The sequence below is a fragment of the Narcine bancroftii genome, chromosome 6 (assembly GCF_036971445.1).
Source record: "Narcine bancroftii isolate sNarBan1 chromosome 6, sNarBan1.hap1, whole genome shotgun sequence".
Lineage (NCBI taxonomy): Eukaryota > Metazoa > Chordata > Chondrichthyes > Torpediniformes > Narcinidae > Narcine > Narcine bancroftii.
The window spans coordinates 28,143,334-28,165,367 of record NC_091474.1 but is presented as its reverse complement, the minus strand read 5'-3'; the positions used below and the strand labels follow the sequence as shown (position 1 = coordinate 28,165,367).

At 43.0% G+C, this 22,034-nt stretch overlaps 1 protein-coding gene across 1 annotated transcript in view; it reads left to right on the top strand.

The window, feature by feature from the left end:
- col9a3 (collagen, type IX, alpha 3) overlaps positions 1-22,034 on the top strand; it is a 111,948-nt gene that overhangs the window by 60,805 nt on the left and 29,109 nt on the right. The window contains exons 23-27 of the mRNA XM_069884438.1: positions 5,115-5,168; positions 8,952-9,023; positions 12,353-12,388; positions 15,652-15,696; positions 16,338-16,370. Coding sequence (XP_069740539.1) covers positions 5,115-5,168; positions 8,952-9,023; positions 12,353-12,388; positions 15,652-15,696; positions 16,338-16,370 — 240 coding nt within the window. The remainder of the gene's footprint in view (positions 1-5,114; positions 5,169-8,951; positions 9,024-12,352; positions 12,389-15,651; positions 15,697-16,337; positions 16,371-22,034) is intronic.

The window sequence follows — 22,034 nt, the reverse complement described above, 5'->3', positions numbered from 1 at the left end:
GGGTCTTTGGAATTGCTTCTTACTACAAGAAGAGCAGAGGCCCAGCAACCAATCAACGCAGCTTAACCAAAGACTATCTCTTGGCTGACAGCAGTGACTGGTATGACAAAGTTTCAGAAATCCATTCAATCCCAAAACGTGCGCTCACACGTGTGCTACTGACAGAATCTCTGTTTAATATCATGCCCAACAGTATGGTGTTCCTTCAGGACCACAACAGACAAGTCCCCTGAGAGTGGAGTCTACCTCCTTCCAGCTCAGAGGTGAGGGCTCTTCTCAGGGAGGCGCACCTAACCATTAGTGACCCTGCCTCACAGGTCACACATTGAGTCAGCATTCACAGATGTGTATGCTGAGGGTCAGAATGCTCAGGTCACTCCGTGTCTCCCACTGTAATGGAAATATTTCTTTTGGTTTTTGAAGGGGTGGCTGTTCTCTCTGTGGCCATCTCACCCCTCCATCCTTTTATCAATGTTTATAATCCTTCCCATCCTTTAAATTTCAAAAATAAACTTTATTCACAATAAATTATTTACAAAGGAGAACCGTACAAAGTCCTTTCACACCCTTAGTGTCATGTCCATGCATTCCCATCTCTGAACATTTTTACCTTCATCTCTATTTACACCATTACTATTCCCCTCTGTTGTTTGAGGGACTTTCCCTATGTCTCAGCCCCTCAATGCCTGGTAACGGACAGACTCTAGTCTGTGGTCCTTCCCCACAGTGCCATCACATTGGCTGCACCAAGCCTCAGTGTGTCCCTCAGCACGTACAGCAGCCTGGACCGTACCTGTCAGAAGCATTCCCTCACCGACATCTCTGTGTGCTGGAATACTCCTTTCCATCCTGTTTTTTAAATTATCTTTTGCCTTGTTCACCTTTTCTCTAGCTTAAAAGATTTCCTGATCGGCTGCCACTGTTCTACCCCGATCCCTTCTCGCTGGTGGAGAGGGCAGATGCTGTACAGAAAGAGACAGCCCCGTGCTCTCTGGCCCTTTCACACAAACCTGAAATTCAATCTCCTGGAGATATTTCATGACCTGCTACAGGAAGGGATTTGGTTACTCTGAGCTACAAAGATCGGTCTGTCTGTTGAGTTTGTCAAAGACTTATTGTTAGCTTATTTGTAGGAGACTGTGCCTGGCTGCTTTGGAGACTGGTGTGTGTACAGTTCCACTCTGGGGGATGGTTTCGGTGAATGACACAAACTCCATTCAGAACCTGGGAGCCTGCAGGAATGTTCTGCAAACCTAGCTGGAAAGGCAGAGGCGCTGGCAGGATCTGCAGTGCAGGGATAAATCCCAGGGACAGTTCAAACTGAGCAGGCAAACTCAGCGGGTCAAATAGCCTCCATGGGTCGAAATACTCAATCAATGCTTCAAGACTGGACCCTTTATCAAGACTGGAAGGAAGGGGGTGATATTACATATAGAAAGGGGAGAGGGGCCTAGAGGTGGATGCGTATGGGACAGGTAGAGGGAGAGCATTAGAAAGGGATGGGAGGAAGAAGAGTTAGAGACAGGGGAAATATGTTTTTACAGGAGTAGGTAAAGAAATTATCTAAAATTAGAAAAATCAGCTGTTATGTTTAAAAATGTCCAGGAGAAAGATGATGTGTCGTTCTTCGCGTTTATGTTTGGCTTCACTCTGATAACAGATGGAGGCCGAGAACAGACAGGTCACTGTAGAAATAGTTTGGGTGAATTACAATGGTTGGCTACAGGATGCTCAAATTTAGATCCTCATAAAGAGCAGAGGTGTTCGGAGAAGCAGCCATCCGACCTCTGTTTGGTCCCACCGATGTAGAGGCCACACCAGGTATAGCGGATGCAGTAGATTAGGGTGTCAAGCCCTGCTTCATCTGGAGCAGTACACAAAAGTGCTGAAGAAACTAATTCCTCACAACGGTCTCAGGCCTGAAACATTGAAAATCTTTTGCTTTGTATGGACCCTGCATGACCTTCAGTGTTCTGTACAGGATGGAGCCCTGCAGACTTTCTTCACCTGGAAGGTCTGTTAGTGTAACTGGGTGGAGGTGAGGGAGGAGGTGTGGGGACAGCAGGAAGTGCCCAAAAGGGTGGGAGAGTGGGTGGGGAAGGATGAACTACTGAATCTCAGAGAGACCTATTCCTGCAAAAAGTGGATAGGGAGAAGAGGAGAACATGTGTCTGGTGTCTGTTTGGCACCACAGATACTGCTTCACCTGCGGAGTTCCCATGAGCTTTTTTTATGCTCCCGATTCCAGTTTTGTCTCGTGTCATCTGACTTAGGAAGACAACCCTAGTCTTCCATTGGCACTGGGTCTAAACACAGAATTCTCTCCCCGACATCACCATGGGAACACCCTAACGAAGAGCACTGCAGCTATTACAGCACCAATAACCCGATTCGAATCAGGCCACTCTCCGTAAGGAGTTTGTACATTCTCCCTGTATCTGCATGGGTTTCCTCCCACCCTCTAAAGAGTGGTGGGAGTATGGAACGAGTTGCCGGCTGAAGTGAATGCGGGCTCATTTTTAACATTTAAGGAACATTTGGACAGGTACATGCTTGGGAGGGTTGTGGTGCAGGTCAATGAGCCTAGGCAGAGTAATTGTTTGGCATGGACTAGATGGGCTGAATGGCCTTTTTCTGTGCTATAGTACTCTTAAGGTTCCAGGACTCGAAATGTTGATTTTTCCCTTTGCCTCCATGGACGCTGCTGGGCCTGTTGAGCAATGTGCCTCTAAAAGATACGGGGATTGTAAGTTAATTGGAGTATTTGGGCAGCATGGTTAACGTAGCAGTTAGTGCAACGCTGTTAACACTGCCAGTGACCCAGATTCAAATCTGTCGCTGTCTGTAAGGAGTTGGTACGTTATCCCTGTGTCTGCATGGGTTTCCTCCCACCCTCTAAAACGTACGGGGATTGTAAGTTAATTGGAGTATTTGGGCAGTACAGTTAGTGCAACGCTGTAACACTGCCAGTGACCCAGGTTCGAATCTGGAACTGCATTCTCCAGTGTTACCTGCACATTGGGTGTCATTTGACCACACTCGGTTAATTCATCTCCTCATTGGAAACCTCAAGGGTCACTACTCTGGCCAGGTTGGCTTGACTTTCTACTTAATGCTCCTATGGGTTTTATGCCCTTGAATCCCAGTGCATGAATCTTCAAACTGAGAAGCCAGCCTGCACATAGTATTGAAGTACTCACATCCTCCATTCTACCAAGCCACCTTTGATTTTTTGAGTTGATATTTTCCTGATGGTCAGTGTGTTCCTGTAATCGGACTCTAGGAATGGCAGCTTCCCTCATTAAGTATAATGTAACATCTGTACAAAGTGAAGGGAGGGAAGTTTAGGGGAAACAGCAGGGGTAAGTTTTTTACACAGAGAGTTGTGGGTGCCTGGAATACATTGCCAGGGATGGTGGTGGAGGGTGGAACAATAGATGCATTTAAGAGACAATTAGGCACACGGATGAAAGAAAAAAAATCGAGAGTTACGAGGTAGGAAAGCTTTAGGTTTTTAGGAAGGAATTTATAGGTCAGCAGTGCTGTATTGTTCTATCTGAGTGGATTTTTGATTCCTCACCACAATATGTCTCAGACACGGGTTGCTTTTCTTTAACAGCACTTTGCTGAAATTCTCTGTCCCTGCCGGCCTGCCAGCAGCTGTTCCAACATTACCACACAGAATCGCACAATGATTTTAAAACTGCCGCTCTATCCTTTTTTGGCACGGTGCCGCAAACGGTGAAGACAAGTGGGGCACATACCTTCTTGGCCACCTGATCAACACATGTCACAAAACCAAAAACAACTCCCTTTCTCAGTTGATTCCCCCCCCCCCCCCTTCCTCTCTCCTGTGTCCCATCCATATCCAACTACCACCTTTTGTCTGTGGTCTGTACTCCACTCCTCCCACTTCCTACCCTTCCCTTCTCCCCAGTCCTTTAATTCAGACGCCTGCTTGCCTTTTACTAATACTGTACCTTGAAGGAGAGCCCAGGCCCGAAATGTTGATAATATATTTTTAACTCTTATGGATGCTGCAAGAATTCCTCCGTTTCTGTGTTTTTACTATTTTCTGGGTCTACCCTTGCACACGTTGACCTTGGGTCTGAAGCTTCTCTTCCACAGCTACGATGGGTGATCTTCATCACACTACCAGCAGCTTCCAACAGTCCTATCAAATTTGTTCCTGTGTCTGGGGCTGAGGGAGGGATTCCCTTTGCCCAATTCTGCCATTAACCTTAACCCTGGCCAAAACCTTTGTGTGTAGGAGTCATCTCCATTAATGTGATGGTGCATCTGCACATTTCATCAGTCAGGGTATTGAACAGAGAGGTGGGGAGGTCATTGAGAGGTAATGTTGCATATACCGAGGTCACAGGTGTATTTGGGGAGGAAGAACCTGTTACCATGCTGGAGGTCTAAATTAAATAAAATTAAATGAAAGATTCTGACAGGTCTAAATGTGGTCGACCATTAGCTTAGAGTATAAGGACTGATGGGCATAGGCCAGCTGTTCTCGACCTTATTTTGGCTATGGCCCTCTTGGACAGTGCTCAAAGTTTATGGACACTCTTCCCTGCGAAGCAGTCATATTTTGGTTTTTATCTGTACTCTCCTACTGACTACTTAGAAACTTTAAAAAATATTTATGTCACGTGAGGTGAAAAGCAAACAAGGCCTTTACTTAAATGTGCTATGGTCTCCAGTGCCCCCGTTGAGAATTGCTGGCATAGACTTCTTGTGTGGCGTAAATGAGACAGGAGAGGTGAGAAAGAACTTTGATGCGCCATGAGTGTAGTCCAAAAGAAATTGGATATTGAGATGGGACAGAGCAGAGAAATGGGCCTACAGGGAGACAACATGGGCAGGATGGCCCTCCTCCTATAATTGCTCCCTAATATTATTGTGTAAACCTCCCAGGACACCTGTACCCAAGTTCACCTATGTGCACTTATTACCTTTTACCTCTGCATGTGTGTTTACATGGGTGTATCTCTGCATGAACACGTGCAGTTGCGAGTACATGGCATTTTTGCATGTTCCAGAAGTTCACTGACCCCCCCCCCAACCCCTGCTGTCACATTCACCTCTCCTTTCCTGGGTCTGTGCAGGGCGAGATGGGACCACCTGGACTACGTGGAGTGCAGGGTCGCAGAGGATTCCAGGTAAGGAGCACTTCAGGTAAAAACACTCACCCTTTTGCATGGCCAGTGAAATATCTGCCATGTGTTGCAATGGTCATGTTCCACATTATTGCCAGATATACCAAGGTGCAGGGAGAAACTGGTATAGTGAGCAGTCTAACTCACACATGTCAAACTCAGGCCCGCGGGCAAAATTTGGCCCGTGATATAATTATATTTGGCCCGCAAGATCATATCAAATATGTATTAGTGCTGGCCCGCTGGCCGCCGCGCCAGTATAGCGCATGCACAGCTAATACTTCAAATCCCAGAATGCTTTGCAAATGCGTTGGCGCTGGCCTGTCAGCCCGCTAATCGCCCCCACCTCCTCTGTTTACTTTCATTAACATCTGCGACCTGTCACCTAACTCACATATAATAAACCCCTTACGAAAAATGGCCAAACGAAAGACAGAAAACAGGACCTTTCAAGACAGGTGGGAGGCAGACTATATGTTCATCATTTTAAAAGACAAACCTGTTTGTCTTGTGTGTGGAGCCAGCATGTCTGTAGTTAAAGAATATAACATACAACTACACTATGAAACAAAACACCAGGTCAGGTTTAAGGATCTGAACGAGAAGCAAAAGCTCCAGAAGGTGGAGGAGATGAAAAGAAGTCTGGTTTTACAGCAAACTTTATTTTATATTTTATTTCTCATTTGTTAATGCTTCTTCTGGAAAGAGTTTAACCAAAACTATTATTAAACATTTATTTTAATAAGAAAAAGTTTAACATTACATATGTTGAAAGAAGAGAAAGCATGCAGATGTTGTTGAAAATTTTCAATAAATATTTAGTTTGGCCCACAACTTAGTCCAAGTTTTTAATTTTGTCCCTCTGTGAATTTGAGTTTGACACCCTTGGTCTAACTAGTCAACCCCTACATAAGAGGTGCTTCAGGCTATATCTGCCAATGGCAAATCTGTCTGCCTTATAGCAGATGAAGGCAATTTCTGTGTAATATTGCATGCTTTTATTACATGACTATAAAGCAGTGGTTGAGAACCACTTCTCTAAACTCAATTGTTATTGAAATATTTTGCTTGAGAAAAATTGTCTTTGGCCCATTTCCTTTGGAGTTATGAAACCGTGCACATAACGAGACAGTTAGGTACAATTAAAACAGTGGTTTTGAAACCTTTTCTTTCCTCCCACATACCACCTTAAGTAATCACAGAGCACTTGAGGCATAGGGATTACTTAAGGTGTAAGTGGAAAGAAAAGGTTTGAAAACCACTGCTCTAAAGGAATCTTGAACATAGTACAGCAGTTTGAAAGAGCACAGATTGCAGGGAGAGATCAGTTAGAACAGCAAAGGCAACGTAGTTTTACTTGAGATTTGCAGGAGTCTGACAACAGTGGGGCAGAAACCGTCCTTGAATCAGGTGAGGTATGATCTCCCATTCGAATCTTCTTCCTGGAGGGCAGAGGGAGAGGGCGGTCGGGTGGGATGAGTCTTTTAAAATGTTGGCTCGGATTGGAAGCCCACGTTTGTGCTTGGCATCATCCCACAGATTTGTGGGATGGATTTTAGTGGCGAGGATTGGCCTGTGCTGGTTGGTGGAGGTGCAGAGGATCATTGTTTTCAAGGGAAATCAATCAGAGCTCCTTCCAATTGGCCCATCATCATGAGAGTGCAGAAGTGAGCCCCGTTGAAACGATGTTGTCCAAAGGTTGGTGCCTTTGGTAGAAAGCATAAAGCTCGACATCTCTAAGTTCGAGAACAACTATCGTTATTGAACCTCCCCATCTCACCTGAACCGTAATACTACTCCAAGAAAAGTCCATACCACAGACACAACACATATCTGCACCAACTTTTTATTTTATTTTTCTATTCATAGATCATAAGTATACTTTGTGTTGGTGTGTTTTACATACCTGTGAGGCTACAGCAAGTATGACTTGCATTGCATCTGTACATTGTACTCATGTATATGTCAATATGTTCTCCTTTCATTCAACGCACACTCCTTCAGTGCTGAACTAAGAGGGCCTGCCTATGTTCTGAATCAAGGCCCTCCTTGGCTCTCCTGAAATTCACCACAGTCATGAGTATAGAATTCCGGAGGCTTGTGAGTGTATCCATTCACAGGGCAGTGGTGGTAAAAGTGGTATGGACGGAGAGTGCCACACCATGCAGGAGGTAGCAGGAGTCAGCTAGAGGCAGAACTCTGTCTTTGATCAGCCCGGAAACCCGGTTTGACATTTGTCATGATCTTATCTTGTAACCTGTTGTTTGCTTAACATTTGGTTTAATTCAAAACCGCTCCAGAGAGCGGTGGCACAGTATCTCTGTGTGTGTGACAAGAAACTCTAATCACTATAGTTAAACTTAAACTATTCTGACCACTGACCTGACTGTTGGATATCACACCAGCTACCGTTGATGGGCTCCCTTTGCCAGTCCAGAGAGGCACTGCAGCCTCTCAGGTGTTGCATCGTACAGCACAGGGACAGACTATTCGGCCCACTGTGACAATGTCGCCCTCATTTCCTATTGCACGAATCCCAGCATTCCGTATTTGGACTCGTTTGAACCCTGGCCTTATTCTGCTCCATGAAATACTCAGGATTACATTTTAAAATGGGCCTTTCTTTATCTTCACTCTGAACTCAGGGAGTTTAGACAAAACGTAGCTATCCAGATACTAATCTTGTTTAATATCAGTTATAAATTGTTCTCCATGAAGGTTTTGCAGATGTGGAAAATTGTATACGTGACAATAATTCATATCTTGCTCATCCACTAACTTGACCCTGACCCTTCCTCTTTACCCAATCTCTCCTTAATTTCTTTTTCAAATATGTGCTCTCTCTCCCACCTTCTAACCCCTTCTGTCCCTCCATCCTTTATCTCCCTCACTCTTCTCATCTCAAACTGTAACATCATGTGACCTTCCCCATTCCTCTCCACACCCTCTCCCCTCTCTTCACCACATTCTGTCCATCACTCCTCTTCTCTCACCTCCTATTCCTCTACCTCAGATCTTTCCATCATAGACCCATAGAAGATTATAGCACAGAAATAGGCCCAGCCCCTTTGGCATTTTAGGTCTGTACTGAACCATTTTTCTGCCTAGTCCCACTGACCTGCACCCAGTCCATAGTCCTCCATACCCCTCCCATCCATGTATCTTTCCAAATTGAGCCTGCATTTACCACTTCAGCTGGCAGCTCATTCTACACTCCCACCACTCTCTGTGTGAAGAAGTTTCCCCCTCGAATTCCCCCTAAACTATCCCTTTCACTCTTAACCCATGTCCTCTGGTTTGTATCTCACCCACCCTCAGTGGAAAAAGCCTACTTTCATTTACTCTGTCTATCCCCCTCACAATTATAAATACCCTCATTCTTCTACACTCCAGGGAATAAAGTCCTAGCCTGTTTAACCTTTCCCTGTAACTCGTATCCTGAAGTCAGGGCAACATCCCAGTAAATCTTCTCTGCACTCTTTCTATCTTATTGATATCATTCCTAATCATTTATCTTTGCACTCTCCTCAATCTGTGCTCCCTCTTTCACCATTCCTTCTTCACTCCATTACATCCCCTTCCTTCTCTCCTGCCCTGCCTGCTCTCCTCCTTCCTTCTCAGAAACTCTTTTCCACAAGCTTTCCTGGTACTTTCTTTCATTCCCCTCCTCCCCTCCCACCACAGTCCCTGCTTCACCTCCCTGTCTGCCCACCTTGCTCCCCCCTGACCCCAGTCTTCCCTGTCCCAGGCCTCACCCCTGTTAACAGATATGAATGTTTCCTGCAGGGGAAGAAGGGTGAAAGCGGTGAACCTGGTGTGGCAGGGCCGACAGGAATCCGTGGCGGCTTTGGCGACAGGGTAAGTCTGGCCCCTCCATCTCATCCTTGACTGCAGGGGGAATGAAACAAGTTGTGGGGCCAACACGCAAGAGACTTCAGCTTTACAGGGGCCACAGTGACACATAGGTCCAGTAATAGAGAGTTCAAATCCCACAACAGCATCCAGGAAGTTATATTTCACCAAATTAAACAAATCTATATGTATATTAAAAAATGGTAAAGATAATTAAGAAATAGCAATAATTAAAAATTTAGAAAAATTGCAGATACTGGAAATAGTCAGAGAGTGATTCAGCATGGAACAGGCCCTTTGGCCCATCTTGAACATGCAGACCAAGTGGCATTCAGTAGTCCCACTTGCCTGCATTTGGCTCATTCCCATCAAACCCCTCCTTTCAATAAATCTGTTCAGATATCTTTCTGACTTGTGCCTGCATCCACAGTTCGCTCATCTACAGCTCATTCCAGATATGGACCACCTTCTGAGTGAAAGTTGCCTCAGCTCACTGTGAAATCTCTCCCTTCTCACCTTAAGTTGGTGCCCTCCAGTTCTAGAATTATGACCTTTAGGAAAAAAACTGTGAACATTCATTTTGTCCGAGTTCCTTGTGATTTATATTCCACTCTAAGATTACCTTACACTGTCCTCACCTTCATGGGGAGCTGACCCCACCCACTGTCCTCATCTCCATCTCCAGATATTTATGGTGATCATGAAACCATTTTGGTCGTTGATTCTCCAACCAGACTGTGTGAAGATTACTCCCTGTCTCTACAACACTGTTTGCCTCCTGCCTGTTCAGCAGCACAGGGCGATTCTGGGAAACAAGGGAAGGATCTGCAAGTCAGAACTGATGTAAACTGCTTGGTTCCACTGGCTATAGCAGACAGTGGAGAATGATGTATATGGGGATTCAATGCAGAAATTGTTTAACTATGATTGATGACATTACATAAATCAAGTATATGTTCTTTTATACAACGTCAGCATCTATTATTCATCACTGATAGCCCATCTGTGGCTCGAGCTATTGGTGAAGATAGTTCCTCTGAGCTAATATATTCACTTCAGCATGCAGTTAGGGGTTAAACATAGTAAAATCGCAATGCTGGAGGAACTCAGCAGGTCAAACAGTGTAGCTTAAATAAAAAAGATACATAACCAATGTTTCGGGCTTGAGCCCTTCATCAAGGTGTGAACAAAATGTTATGTAGCAAAGGTCTGGGCGCCTGCCTACATTTTGCACATACCTTGATGAAGGGCTCAAGCCTGAAATGTTGGTTCTGTTACATAAAGTACACTGTTTGACCTGCTGAGTTTCTCCAGCATTATGTTTTTACTTCAACCATGGTGTCTGCAGATTTTCGAGTTTTACTAGGGGTTAACCATGCTGTTCTGAGTTCAATTCCCCTTCACTGGTCTGAGAATGATAAACTGTTAGATGACATGAGTTTTTATGAGAAGCCAAACAGCTTCATAGTCACCATTACTGGAAAGAGCTTTTATTAAAATACATCATTTAATTAATTTAATCAACCCAGCTGTTGTGGGATTTGAACAGTTCCAGCGTCTGGGTTCCCAGACCCCAGCTACTGAACCCCAACACTGTGTGTACATTTTAAGGCAAATATGGCTTCAGAATATTTAACCTCACAGACAAGATTTATTCAAATGAATCAGAATTTATTGTCGTGAACATGTGTCATGAAATTTGTTGTTTTGCTGCAGTATTGCAATATTGCTATACATTACATTTAAAAATAAATTTGTGCAAAAGAAAGAGGAAGAGGTAGTGTTTGTGGTTCATTGTCCATTCAGACATCTGATGGTGGAGGGGAAGAAACTATTTATGTACCATTTCGTGCTCGTCTTCAGGCTCCTGTACCTTCTTTCAGATGGTAGCAGAGTGAAGAGGACATGGCTTGGGTGGTGGAGGAACTTGAGAATAGAAGCTGCTCTCTTGAGACACTGCCTCTTGTAGATGTCCTCTATGGAGTGAAGACTAATCCCCATAATAGCGCTGGCCAAGTTCACAACTCACTGTAACCTTTTCTCTCTTGTACATTGGCACAGTGATGCAACCTGTCAGAATGCTCTCCATTGTACATCAATAGAAATTTGTAAGAGTCTTTGGTGACGAACCAAATCTCCTCAAACTCTTCATGAAGTACAGCCACTGGTGAGCCTTCTTCGTGATTGCATCGATATAGAGGTAGATCTTCAGAGAAGTTGACACCCAAGAATGTTAATGAGGGAATGAGGGATTTCAGTTACATGGAATGAGTGGGGTTCTTAGGCCAGGGAAGATCAGGGAGAGATTTATTCAGTGTTCTAAACTTCCATTCCCTTTCTCGCTGGAGCATAATGTGGACTGTCTACTCGCTGTCCACAACATGGGCTCACAGAGCACAACCCCTGATAATAACAGGAGCAGTGGATCCACAGGCAGGGCCGGCACTACCATTATGCCAACTAAGCAGCCACCTAGGACGCAGACCTCAGAGGGGTGCTGTCGAAGAGAGATTCCAACAGCTCCAGCACTTCTGCGTCATGAATGACGTGGTTCTGACTAACTCACTGGTAAGGTGGAGGGAGGAAGTGGTACGGCGCACATCACATCAGGTACTGCACCCATTGCTCAGCCCCCACCACACTCAGCACTGTCTAGGGCACAAAACAGTCCGGCATCAACCCTGTCCACAGGAGCACCACACCTGCAAGTTCTGCTCCAAATTACATATCACCATGGAAACACATCGCTGGTCCTTCATGACACAGGCCTAAATCCAACAGCACCTTGGGAGCTCACCTGGTGGATTGCCACAATTCTACAAAGCATTTCACTATCATCTTCTCCAGGACAATTAGAAGTTGTCATCCTTCACCTTGGAAGCAGTACCCACACCTTGTGGTTAAAGATGGAAGAGTTTTGTTTGAGTAGTGATGAAGTATTTGTGTTGGCAGAGGGTTAAGAATCAGAGGTCACAGATTTAAAACTGTTTAAAAGCCAGGATGGAGATAGAAAGGTTTGGAAATATTTGGAGAACTATTTCAAAGAGCTGGCACTGACTGACAGATAGAGCAGCAAGGTTCTATTTGGGTTTGCAATGGGGATGTGTGTAGATAACTGGGCAAACAGCCTTGGTGATCCATGACCCAACACCAAGGATCAGTTGCCCCAGCAGAAATGATGATTGACCTATAACGTTGACCACTCTTCTCCCACTGATACTGCTCGACCTGCTGCATTCCTCCCACAGAGTGTGTGTGGTGGTGATTGAAGGACCTAATGGTGCGGCCGTGAATTCTGCGCAGCCATCTAACACTTGTTTATTTTTCCTCCTCAGGGTCCCGTTGGACCATCAGGTGCCAAAGGCAACCAGGTAAGGAGGGAACATAATCCACCACAGCTCATGCGGCACGGTTGGCATAGCGGTTAGCATAACGCCCTTACAATGCCAGCAATCAGGACCAGAGTTCATATCTCGCACTGCCTGTATGGAATTTGTACATTCTCCCTGTGTCTGCGTGGGTTTTCCTTTGGGGCTCCCGATTCCTCCCACTTCCAAAACATACCAGGGGTGTAGGTTAATTGGGTGTAAACTGGGCAGCAGGGACTCTTGGGCTGAAGTAGCCTGTTTCCGTGCTGTATATCTAAGATTTAAGCTCCTACACTGATGCCCCTTTCAACCATGGGCTGCTGGTCTGAGGTCGTTGCCATCTCCGAATGTCTCATCACATACTCCTTCAGCTTCCGACTGTGACACTAGGATCTGTCTATCATGCTCCTGTAAGCCAATCCTTATCCTCTTACCTTCTCATAGACAATTGGTGAGCTGACCTTGGAAGAGCTCCTGCATTTGGGCAGAACCTTCCAAAGTTTCTCCAGGCACCTATACTGTTGTGTGAAATTTGAAAAAAACACCAGAGTGGGCTTGGAGAGTCAGAGTTGAACATCACAGGACCAGGCCCTTCATGTCCATGCTGACCCCATTGCCTTTCTAATCACAGTAGGTCCTTATCCTTTGATATTTAAGTGTCTGTTTGAGAGGAATTATATCTAAAAGTCTTTCCACAATCTTGGACTATGGTGCCTTGAAGTTAGAAAGTTTAGAGATGAGTTTTTCAAGGAAGATAGTGGTAAAAAGAGAGAGAAACCGTTTTCACTTGGTTGGTGTGGTGGGTGGGAAAGGCAGGGTCCAAATGAACGGTTAGGCCTCACCTGGAGCATTGGTTTGCCCCCATCCAAGGAAGTCTGAGGAGAGTTTGGAAAGGGTGCAGTCGAGGTTCATCAGGATGTTGCTTGGACTAAAAAGTATAAATTACATTTAGAGGTTGGAAAAACGTGGATCGTTATCTCTTCCAGAAAAACTTCTGATAGAATTTTATAAAACTGTGAGAGGTGGAGATATGGTAGATCAACTATTCTCAACCTTTTTTTGTTGACTATGGGCCCCCTTCGGTCTCTGCTGAAAGTTTATGGGCCCCCCCTCTCTTCCCGGAGAAGCCATCGTTTAGTTGGTTTCTTCCATACTTCTCTCTAACCAATGACATAAAATCTTTTCATGATTTCAGTCCATGCCCCCCCACCAACTTAAATACGTTGTTGTCCCCATTGAGAATGGCTGGGGTTGATGGTCAATGTTTTTTCCAGAGGATGAAAATGTTAAATACTAGAGAGCATAAGTTTAGGGTGAGAGGGGGAAATATTAAAGATGTGTGAGGCTTTGTTTTGTATTAATAGATCATGGTGGAAGCAGCTAGTAAAGCAATGTTTATGAGGCAGGTGCTTGAACAGACAGGGAATTGAGGGATGGAATTAATTAAACTGGCATTGTGGACAGTATATTCACAGTGGACCAAGAAGCCTGGTCCTGTTCCGATCTAAGTTCTATATTTCTCGACAGGGGACACCTTAAGCAGAGATGATGCTAACCCTTCAAATGACCTACAGAGGACTAAATGGAAACCTTTATGGTTGACAGGGAGTCAAAGGTAATAGAGACTGGGGAGGAATGTGAAGCTGATGTCAAGGTCAGTGGTGCCTCAAGGGATCACTTGGTCAAGTGCCTGCTCACATCCCTCTCATTCAGTTTCCTTCTTGGGCATGTGAACATGTGCAGAGGTTGGCATTGTTGGGGTTTGGTATCAGCAGTTTTCTCAGCAAGAACATTTCACCAGCCAGGATGCCAAAGCATCATGGAGACACTGCCTCACAGCTCCACCTCATGGCTTCCAACCCCATCTCAAAGCTACCCGTGTGGAGTTTGTACATTCTCCCTGTGACTGTATGTTTTCATCCCACATCCAAGAAGTGTGCTGGATGGACAGTCAATCAGTAATTCAAAATGACCCAGAAGCATAGGTGGGTGGCAAAGGTGTGGGGGGGGGGGGAATGTGGTCAAAGAGTCATAAAGCTGGGAGGAGGCCATTAAGCCCACCATGACCATTCTGAGCAGTGGGCACTCACCTTCCATCCCGGCCTATGCTTTCTGAGTTTGATGATCTGTGTAAGAGCTGATGGGCATGCAAGAGAATGGATGTCGTTGAATGGGATTGGTAGGATTATTTAGAGAGCTGGCATACACTGAATGGCCTCCTGTGTTATGAGAAAATATAAGAACGTGGATCCCATGAAGTATAACCCAACATTGGTCCCAAGACAGGATATGCCAGTGGAGAGAATCCTGAGGTTTCTTGTCTACTTGACATTTCTGATGCTCAGAGGAATTTCAAGATCATTTGAATAGATTTAATTGAGAATATAAAAATTCGCAGAAGCCAGACCCCAGTATTTCAAGCCTGCTCTGCCATTCATCAGGATCAGAGCTGATCTTCTACCCAATCCCCATACCCCTGATTCCCTTAATGCCCAGAAATCTGTCCATCTCTGCTTCAAGTGAACTTGAAGACCCACTCTTCAGGGTAGAAAATTACAAAGATTCACCACCGATGCATGGAAGAATTTCTCCCAACTGTGGAAGGGTTCGGTGCCCAGTTAATAACAGAGCAGAAATCGGGATGTTCTGGCACCAGATCTCTGGTTTCCTTCGGACCTTAATTTTTGAGCATAAAACTCTGAAATAAACTGAGGTGCCAGAGACCAAGAGCTAACACTAATTTAAAGATTAATGTTAGATTCTCATCAAGATTAACAAGGCGATGGGGGGAAAAATTCAGAATTGTTCCCAATCTTTAACCTCTACTTTTAGACGAAGATAATCAGAAATGATCCAGTAAAACTGTACAATGAGCTTGAGGTGGTCCTCCTTGGAGTAAACATTGCTGCTGGTGTACTTTTGGAGTACTGTCACTCTCTGAAAATGACCCCAAATTTAACGCTGATTTTGTAAATCCTGTCCATTTTATAATTCTGAATTTAAAAAAAAGAAAATGTTGTTAATACCCAAGGAAGACAAGAATCCACACTTTTGGACCGCAGAGCAGGACATGGAACGAGGTGTTACTCTACTGTCATGTGAACATATAAATCAATCCAGACTTTTTTCTCATCAATTTTTAACTAACTTTTCACTGTTAACTGCCTGATTTTCAGCAATTATTATTTCTCGTTGACCTTAAACAATCATGTTTCTGCATTTAATTGCCCTCTTGTTCAACTTCTATCCTATGTGCTGTTTTACAGGGACTGGCAGGGTCTGATGGGTTACCAGGGGAGAAGGGAGATATGGTAAGTGTTTTTACACAGATACTGTACAAACCATCTGCTACTCACATGTAATGTGGCCTACCTGTGTCATGCCCTCCAATAAGAATCACCGCTACAGGCAGCCTTGAAGTTCTTTTGCTTGAACACCCTTATTCAGGTTCCAGGTGTAATCCAATAAATAATTTCTGAAAGCTATAAATGCTTCCAATTTCATAGAATGATTTGGAACTAACATCATATTAACCATATAACCATATAACCATTTACGGAGCAGAAACAGGCCACATCAGCCTTTCGAGTCTGCACTGGTTCACCAGTACAACTCCACTTGTTCAAACCTCCCACTCTCCGCCAATAACCCTCCAACCCCCTCACCTCCATGTACACATCCAACCTTCTCTTAAATGACAGAAGGGACCCTGGCGCAACTATTTCATGCAAGGTAAAGATTGTTTTCTCACTAGCCACATCAGAATCTCCTTGCCTATTGCCCTGTACAGTCAGTCACAAACACTGGCAAGTGTAGTCACTGGTCACCTCAATGCACATTGACCGAGTTGGTTCTTTCAGAACCACCATACCACGGATATCAGCCTGGAATGTGAACTGATGTGAGTGTTATCCTGAATGAACCTTAATCACCATCTTTGTCTTCTTCTCAGGGCCAACCAGGACCACAAGGGCAGAAAGGAGAGGTAAGGACATTGGAATAGCAAATGGGGAGGTGGAATGTTAACCACTGCCATCCGGCCACAAATGAAGTTGTCAATAACTTGGAGACAGATCCCCATGGCATTGCACAGATGACAGACAGGCAGCCAAAGTGTTACCCATTCTGCTCAATATCCAGGCAAGCGGTGGGGGGGGGGGGGGGGGGGGGGCTCGAGGGCCAATCGGTGCTTTGGTCCTCTGTAAACAACCAATACACTGCAAGCTTTGGTAGGACAACAGGTGTAGAGTGTATACGGAAGGTTGGAGAAAAGAATGCCTTTCTTTAAACTTTTATTGTTATCTGTTCTTCTTTCTTTGGCTTGGCTTTGTGGACGAAGATTTATGGAGGGGTAAATGTCCACGTCAGCTGCAGACTCATTTGTGGCTGACAAGTCCGATGCGGGACAGGCAGACACGGTTGCAGCGGTTGCAGGGGAAAATTTGTTGGTTGGGGTTGGGTGTTGGGTTTTTCCTCCTTTGCCTTTTGTCAGTGAGGTGGGCTCTGCGGTCTTCTTCAAAGAGGTTGCTGCCTGCTGAACTGTGAGGCGCCAAGATGCACGGTTTGAGGCGATATCAGCCCACTGGTGGTGGTCAATGTGGCAGGCACCAAGAGATTTCTTTAGGCAGTCCTTGTACCTCTTTTTTGGTGCACCTCTGTCACGGTGGCCAGTGGAGAGCTCGCCATAGAACACGATCTTGGGAAGGCGATGGTTCTCCATTCTGGAGACGTGACCTACCCAGCGCAGTTGGATCTTCAGCAGCGTGGATTCGATGCTGTCGGCCTCTGCCATCTCGAGTACTTCGATGTTAGGGATGAAGTCGCTCCAATGAATGTTGAGGATGGAGCGGAGACAACGCTGGTGGAAGCGTTCTAGGAGCCGTAGGTGATGCCGGTAGAGGACCCATGTTTCGGAGCCGAACAGGAGTGTGGGTATGACAACGGCTGTGTATACACTAATCTTTGTGAGGTTTTTCAGTTGGTTGTTTTTCCAGACTCTTTTGTGTAGTGCTCCAAAGGTGCTATTTGCCTTGGCGAGTCAGTTGTCTATCTCATTGTCGATCCTTGCATCCGATGAAATGGTGCAGCCAAGATAGGTAAACTGGTTGACCATTTTGAGTTTTGTGTGCCCAATGGAGATGTGGGGGGGCTGGTAGTCATGGTGGGGAGCTGGCTGATGGAGGACCTCAGTTTTCTTCAGGCTGACTTCCAGGCCAAACATTTTGGCAGTTTCCGCAAAGCAGAACGTCAAGCGCTGAAGAGCTGGCTCTGAATGGGCAACTAAAGCAGCATCATCTGCAAAGAGTAGTTCACGGACAGGTTGCTCTTGTGTCTTGGTGTGAGCTTGCAGGCGCCTCAGATTGAAGAGACTGCCATCCGTGCGGTACCGGATGTAAACAGCGTCTTCATTGTTGAGGTCTTTCATGGCTTGGTTCAGCATCATGCTGAAGAAGATTGAAAAGAGGGTTGGTGTGAGAACACAGCCTTGCTTCACGCCATTGTTAATGGAGAAGGGTTCAGAGAGCTCATTGCTGTACCTGACCCGACCTTGTTGGTTTTCATGCAGTTGGATAACCATGTTGAGGAACTTTGGGGGGCATCCGAGGCGCTCTAGTATTTGCCAAAGCCCTTTCCTGTTCACGGTGTCGAAGGCTTAGGTGAGGTCAACAAAGGTGATGTAGAGTCCTTTGTTTTGTTCTCTGCACTTTTCTTGGTGCTGTCTTTTTTTTTTTCTTTTTTTTTTTTAAATTTTTTATTTTTCACACCATAAATCACAATAGCCATGATATACACTTTTTCTTTTCCACACATTTACAGTGACTTTTTCTCCCTCCCCCCTCCCTCCTCCCAAGCCACCCCCCCATCCCACCCCCCTCTCATCCATTTTAGTTATACAATCTAGGTTGCATTAATTCAGTTAGACAATGTTGTCATTCAACAAAAATACACCAGAAATTCTACTGAGTCCATTCTTTTCTTCTCTTCTCCTTCCATCAACTTAGGTAATGTTTGTTCCCGGTAGGTTTTCGCTATTGTATTTAATGTAAGGCTCCCATACTTGTTCGAATATTTCAATATTATTTCTTAAACTATATGTTATTTTTTCTAATGGAATACATTTATTCATTTCTATATACCATTGTTGTATTTTCAAATTATCTTCCAATTTCCAGGTTGACATAATACATTTTTTTGCTACAGCTAGGGCTATCTTAACAAATCTTTTTTGTGCATCCTCCAAGTCAATTCCAAATTCTTTATTTTTTATGTTACTTAGGAGAAAGATCTCTGGATTCTTTGGTATATTGTTTTCTGTTATTTTATTTAATATCTGATTGAGATCATCCCAAAATTTTTCTACTCTCTCACATGTCCAGATTGCATGAATTGTTGTTCCCCTTTCTTTTTTACATCGAAAACATCTATCAGATACTGTTGGGTCCCATTTATTTAACTTTTGCGGTGTAATGTATAGTCTGTGTAACCAATTATATTGTATCATACGCAGCCTCGTATTTATTGTATTTCTCATCGTTCCAGAGCATAACTTCTCCCATGTTTCCTTTTTTATCTTTATATTTAAATCTTGTTCCCATTTTTGTTTAGTTTTACCATTTGTTTCCTCATTTTCCTTTTCTTGCAGTTTAATATACATATTTTTTATAAATCTTTTGATTAACATTGTATCTGTAATCACATATTCAAGGTTACTTCCCTCTGGTAAACTCAAGTTGCTTCCTAATTTATCTTTCAAGTAGGATCTCAGTTGGTAATATGCCAGCGCTGTATCTCCCGTTATATTGTACTTATCTCTCATTTGTTCAAAGGATAAGAATCTACTTCCTGAAAAACAATTTTCTATTCTTTTAATCCCTTTTTTTTCCCATTTTCTAAAGGCAAGGTTGTCTATTGTAAAAGGGAGTAGCTTATTTTGCGTCAATATTAGTTTTGGTATTTGGTAATTTATTTTATTTCTTTCTACATGAATCTTCTTCCATATATTGAGGAGATGGTGTAATACTGGAGAAGTTCTATGTTGTACCAATTTTTCGTCCCATTTATATAATATGTGTTCAGGTATCTTTTCCCCTATTTTATCTAATTCTAGTCTCGTCCAGTCTGGTTTTTCCCTTGTTTGATAAAAATCTGATAGGTACCTTAATTGTGCGGCTCTATAATAATTTTTGAAGTTTGGCAATTGTAAGCCTCCTTGTTTATACCATTCTGTTAATTTGTCTAGTGCTATCCTCGGTTTCCCCCCTCTCCATAAAAATCTCCTTATTATTTTCTTTAACTCTTTGAAGAATTTTTCTGTCAGTTGTATTGGCAATGCCTGAAATAAGTATAGTATCCTTGGAAAAATGTTCATTTTAATACAGTTTATCCTTCCTATCAGTGTTAGTGGTAGCTCTTTCCAATGCTCTAAATCGTCCTGTAATTTTTTCATTAGTGGATTGTAATTGAGTTTATATAATTGGCCTAGATTTTTGTTTATTTGCACACTTAGGTATCTTATTGCCTGCGTTTGCCATCTGAATGGGGATTCCTCCTTAAATTTTGAGAAATCCACGTTGTTCATAGGCATTGCTTCACTTTTATTTACGTTTATCTTGTATCCCGACACTTCTCCATATTCCTTCAATTTCTTATATAGTTCTTTTATTGATAGTTCTGGTTCTGTTAAGTACACTATCACATCATCCGCAAACAGACTGATTTTATATTCCCTGTCTTTTATTTTTATTCCTTTTATATTCTTATCTCTTCTTATCGATTCTGCTAGTGGTTCTATAGCTAGCGCAAACAATAATGGTGATAGTGGGCATCCCTGCCGCGTTGACCTGCTTAAGTTAAATTGCTTTGATACATGTCCATTTACTGTCACTTTCGCTAACGGTCCCTTATATAATGCTTTAATCCAATTAATATACTTCTCCGGTAAACTGAATTTTTGCAATACTTTGAACAAGTAATTCCATTCTACTCTGTCGAAGGCCTTCTCTGCGTCTAAAGCAACTGCTACTGCCGGTGCTTTATTTCCTTCTACTGCATGAATTAAGTTAATAAATTTACAAATATTGTCTGTTGTGCGTCTTTTTTTGATAAATCCAGTTTGGTCTAAATTTACCATTTTCGGTACCTGTTCTGCTAATCTGTTCGCTAATAGTTTAGCTATTATCTTATAATCTGTGTTTAGCAAAGATATTGGTCTATATGACGCTGGTGAGAGTGGATCTTTCCCTTGTTTTAGTATCACTGTAATTATTGCTGTTTTACATGAATCTGGTAAGTTTTGTGTCTCATCAATCTGGTTGATTACATCCAGGAGGGGCGGTATTATTAGGTCTTTAAATGTTTTGTAGAATTCTATTGGGAGTCCATCCTCTCCTGGTGTCTTATTATTTGGTAAATTTTTTATTATCTCTTGTATTTCTACTGTTCCAAATGGTTCTGTTAATTTATTTTGTTCCTCTATTTGTAGTTTTGGTAGTTCAATTTTAGTCAAAAATTCATCTATTTTCCCTTCTTTCCCTTCGTTTTCGGTTCGGTATAATTGTTCATAGAATTCTCTGAAGTTTTCCTTAATTTCTTTTGGATTATATGTAATTTGTTTGTCTTTTTTCCTTGTTGCCAATACCATTTTCTTAGTTTGCTCTGTCTTAAGCTGCCATGCTAGGATTTTGTGTGTTTTTTCCCCTAGTTCATAATATTTCTGTTTTGTCTTCATTATATTCTTCTCCACCTTATATGTTTGTAATGTTTCATATTTTATTTTTTTATCCGCCAATTCTCTTCTTTTGGTTGTATCTTCCTTTATTGCTAATTTTTTTTCTATGTTTATTATTTCCCTTTCCAACTGCTCTGTTTCCTGATTATAGTCCTTCTTCATCTTGGTTGCATAACTTATTATTTGCCCTCTAATGAATGCTTTCATTGCGTCCCATAGTATAAACTTATCTTCCACTGATTCCGTATTTACTTCAAAGTACATTTTTAATTGTTTTTCAATAAATTCTCTAAAATCCTGTCTTTTAAGTAGCATGGGGTTTAATCTCCATCTATACATTCTTGGAGGGATGTCTTCTAGCTCTATTGCCAATAACAGGGGTGAGTGGTCCGATAATAGTCTAGCTTTATATTCCGTTTTCCTAACTCTCCCTTGTATGTGGGCTGATAACAGGAATAGGTCTATCCTTGAGTATGTTTTATGTCTAGTCGAGTAGTATGAGTATTCCTTTTCTTTTGGGTTTTGTTTCCTCCATATGTCCACAAGTTTCATTTCTTGCATTGATTTAATTATAAATTTGGTTACTTTGTTCTTCCTGTTAATTTTTTTCCCCGTTTTATCCATATTTGGATCCAAATTCAGATTGAAATCCCCTCCTATTAGTATGTTCCCTTGCGTATTAGCTACCTTCAAAAAGATATCTTGCATAAACTTTTGATCTTCTTCGTTAGGTGAATATATATTAAGTAGATTCCAAAGCTCTGAATATATCTGACATTTTATCATAACATATCTCCCTGCTGGATCTATTATTTCCTCTTCTATTTTAAATGGCACATTTTTGCTAATTAATATAGCCACTCCTCTTGCTTTTGAATTATACGATGCTGCTGTTACATGTCCTACCCAATCTCTCTTTAA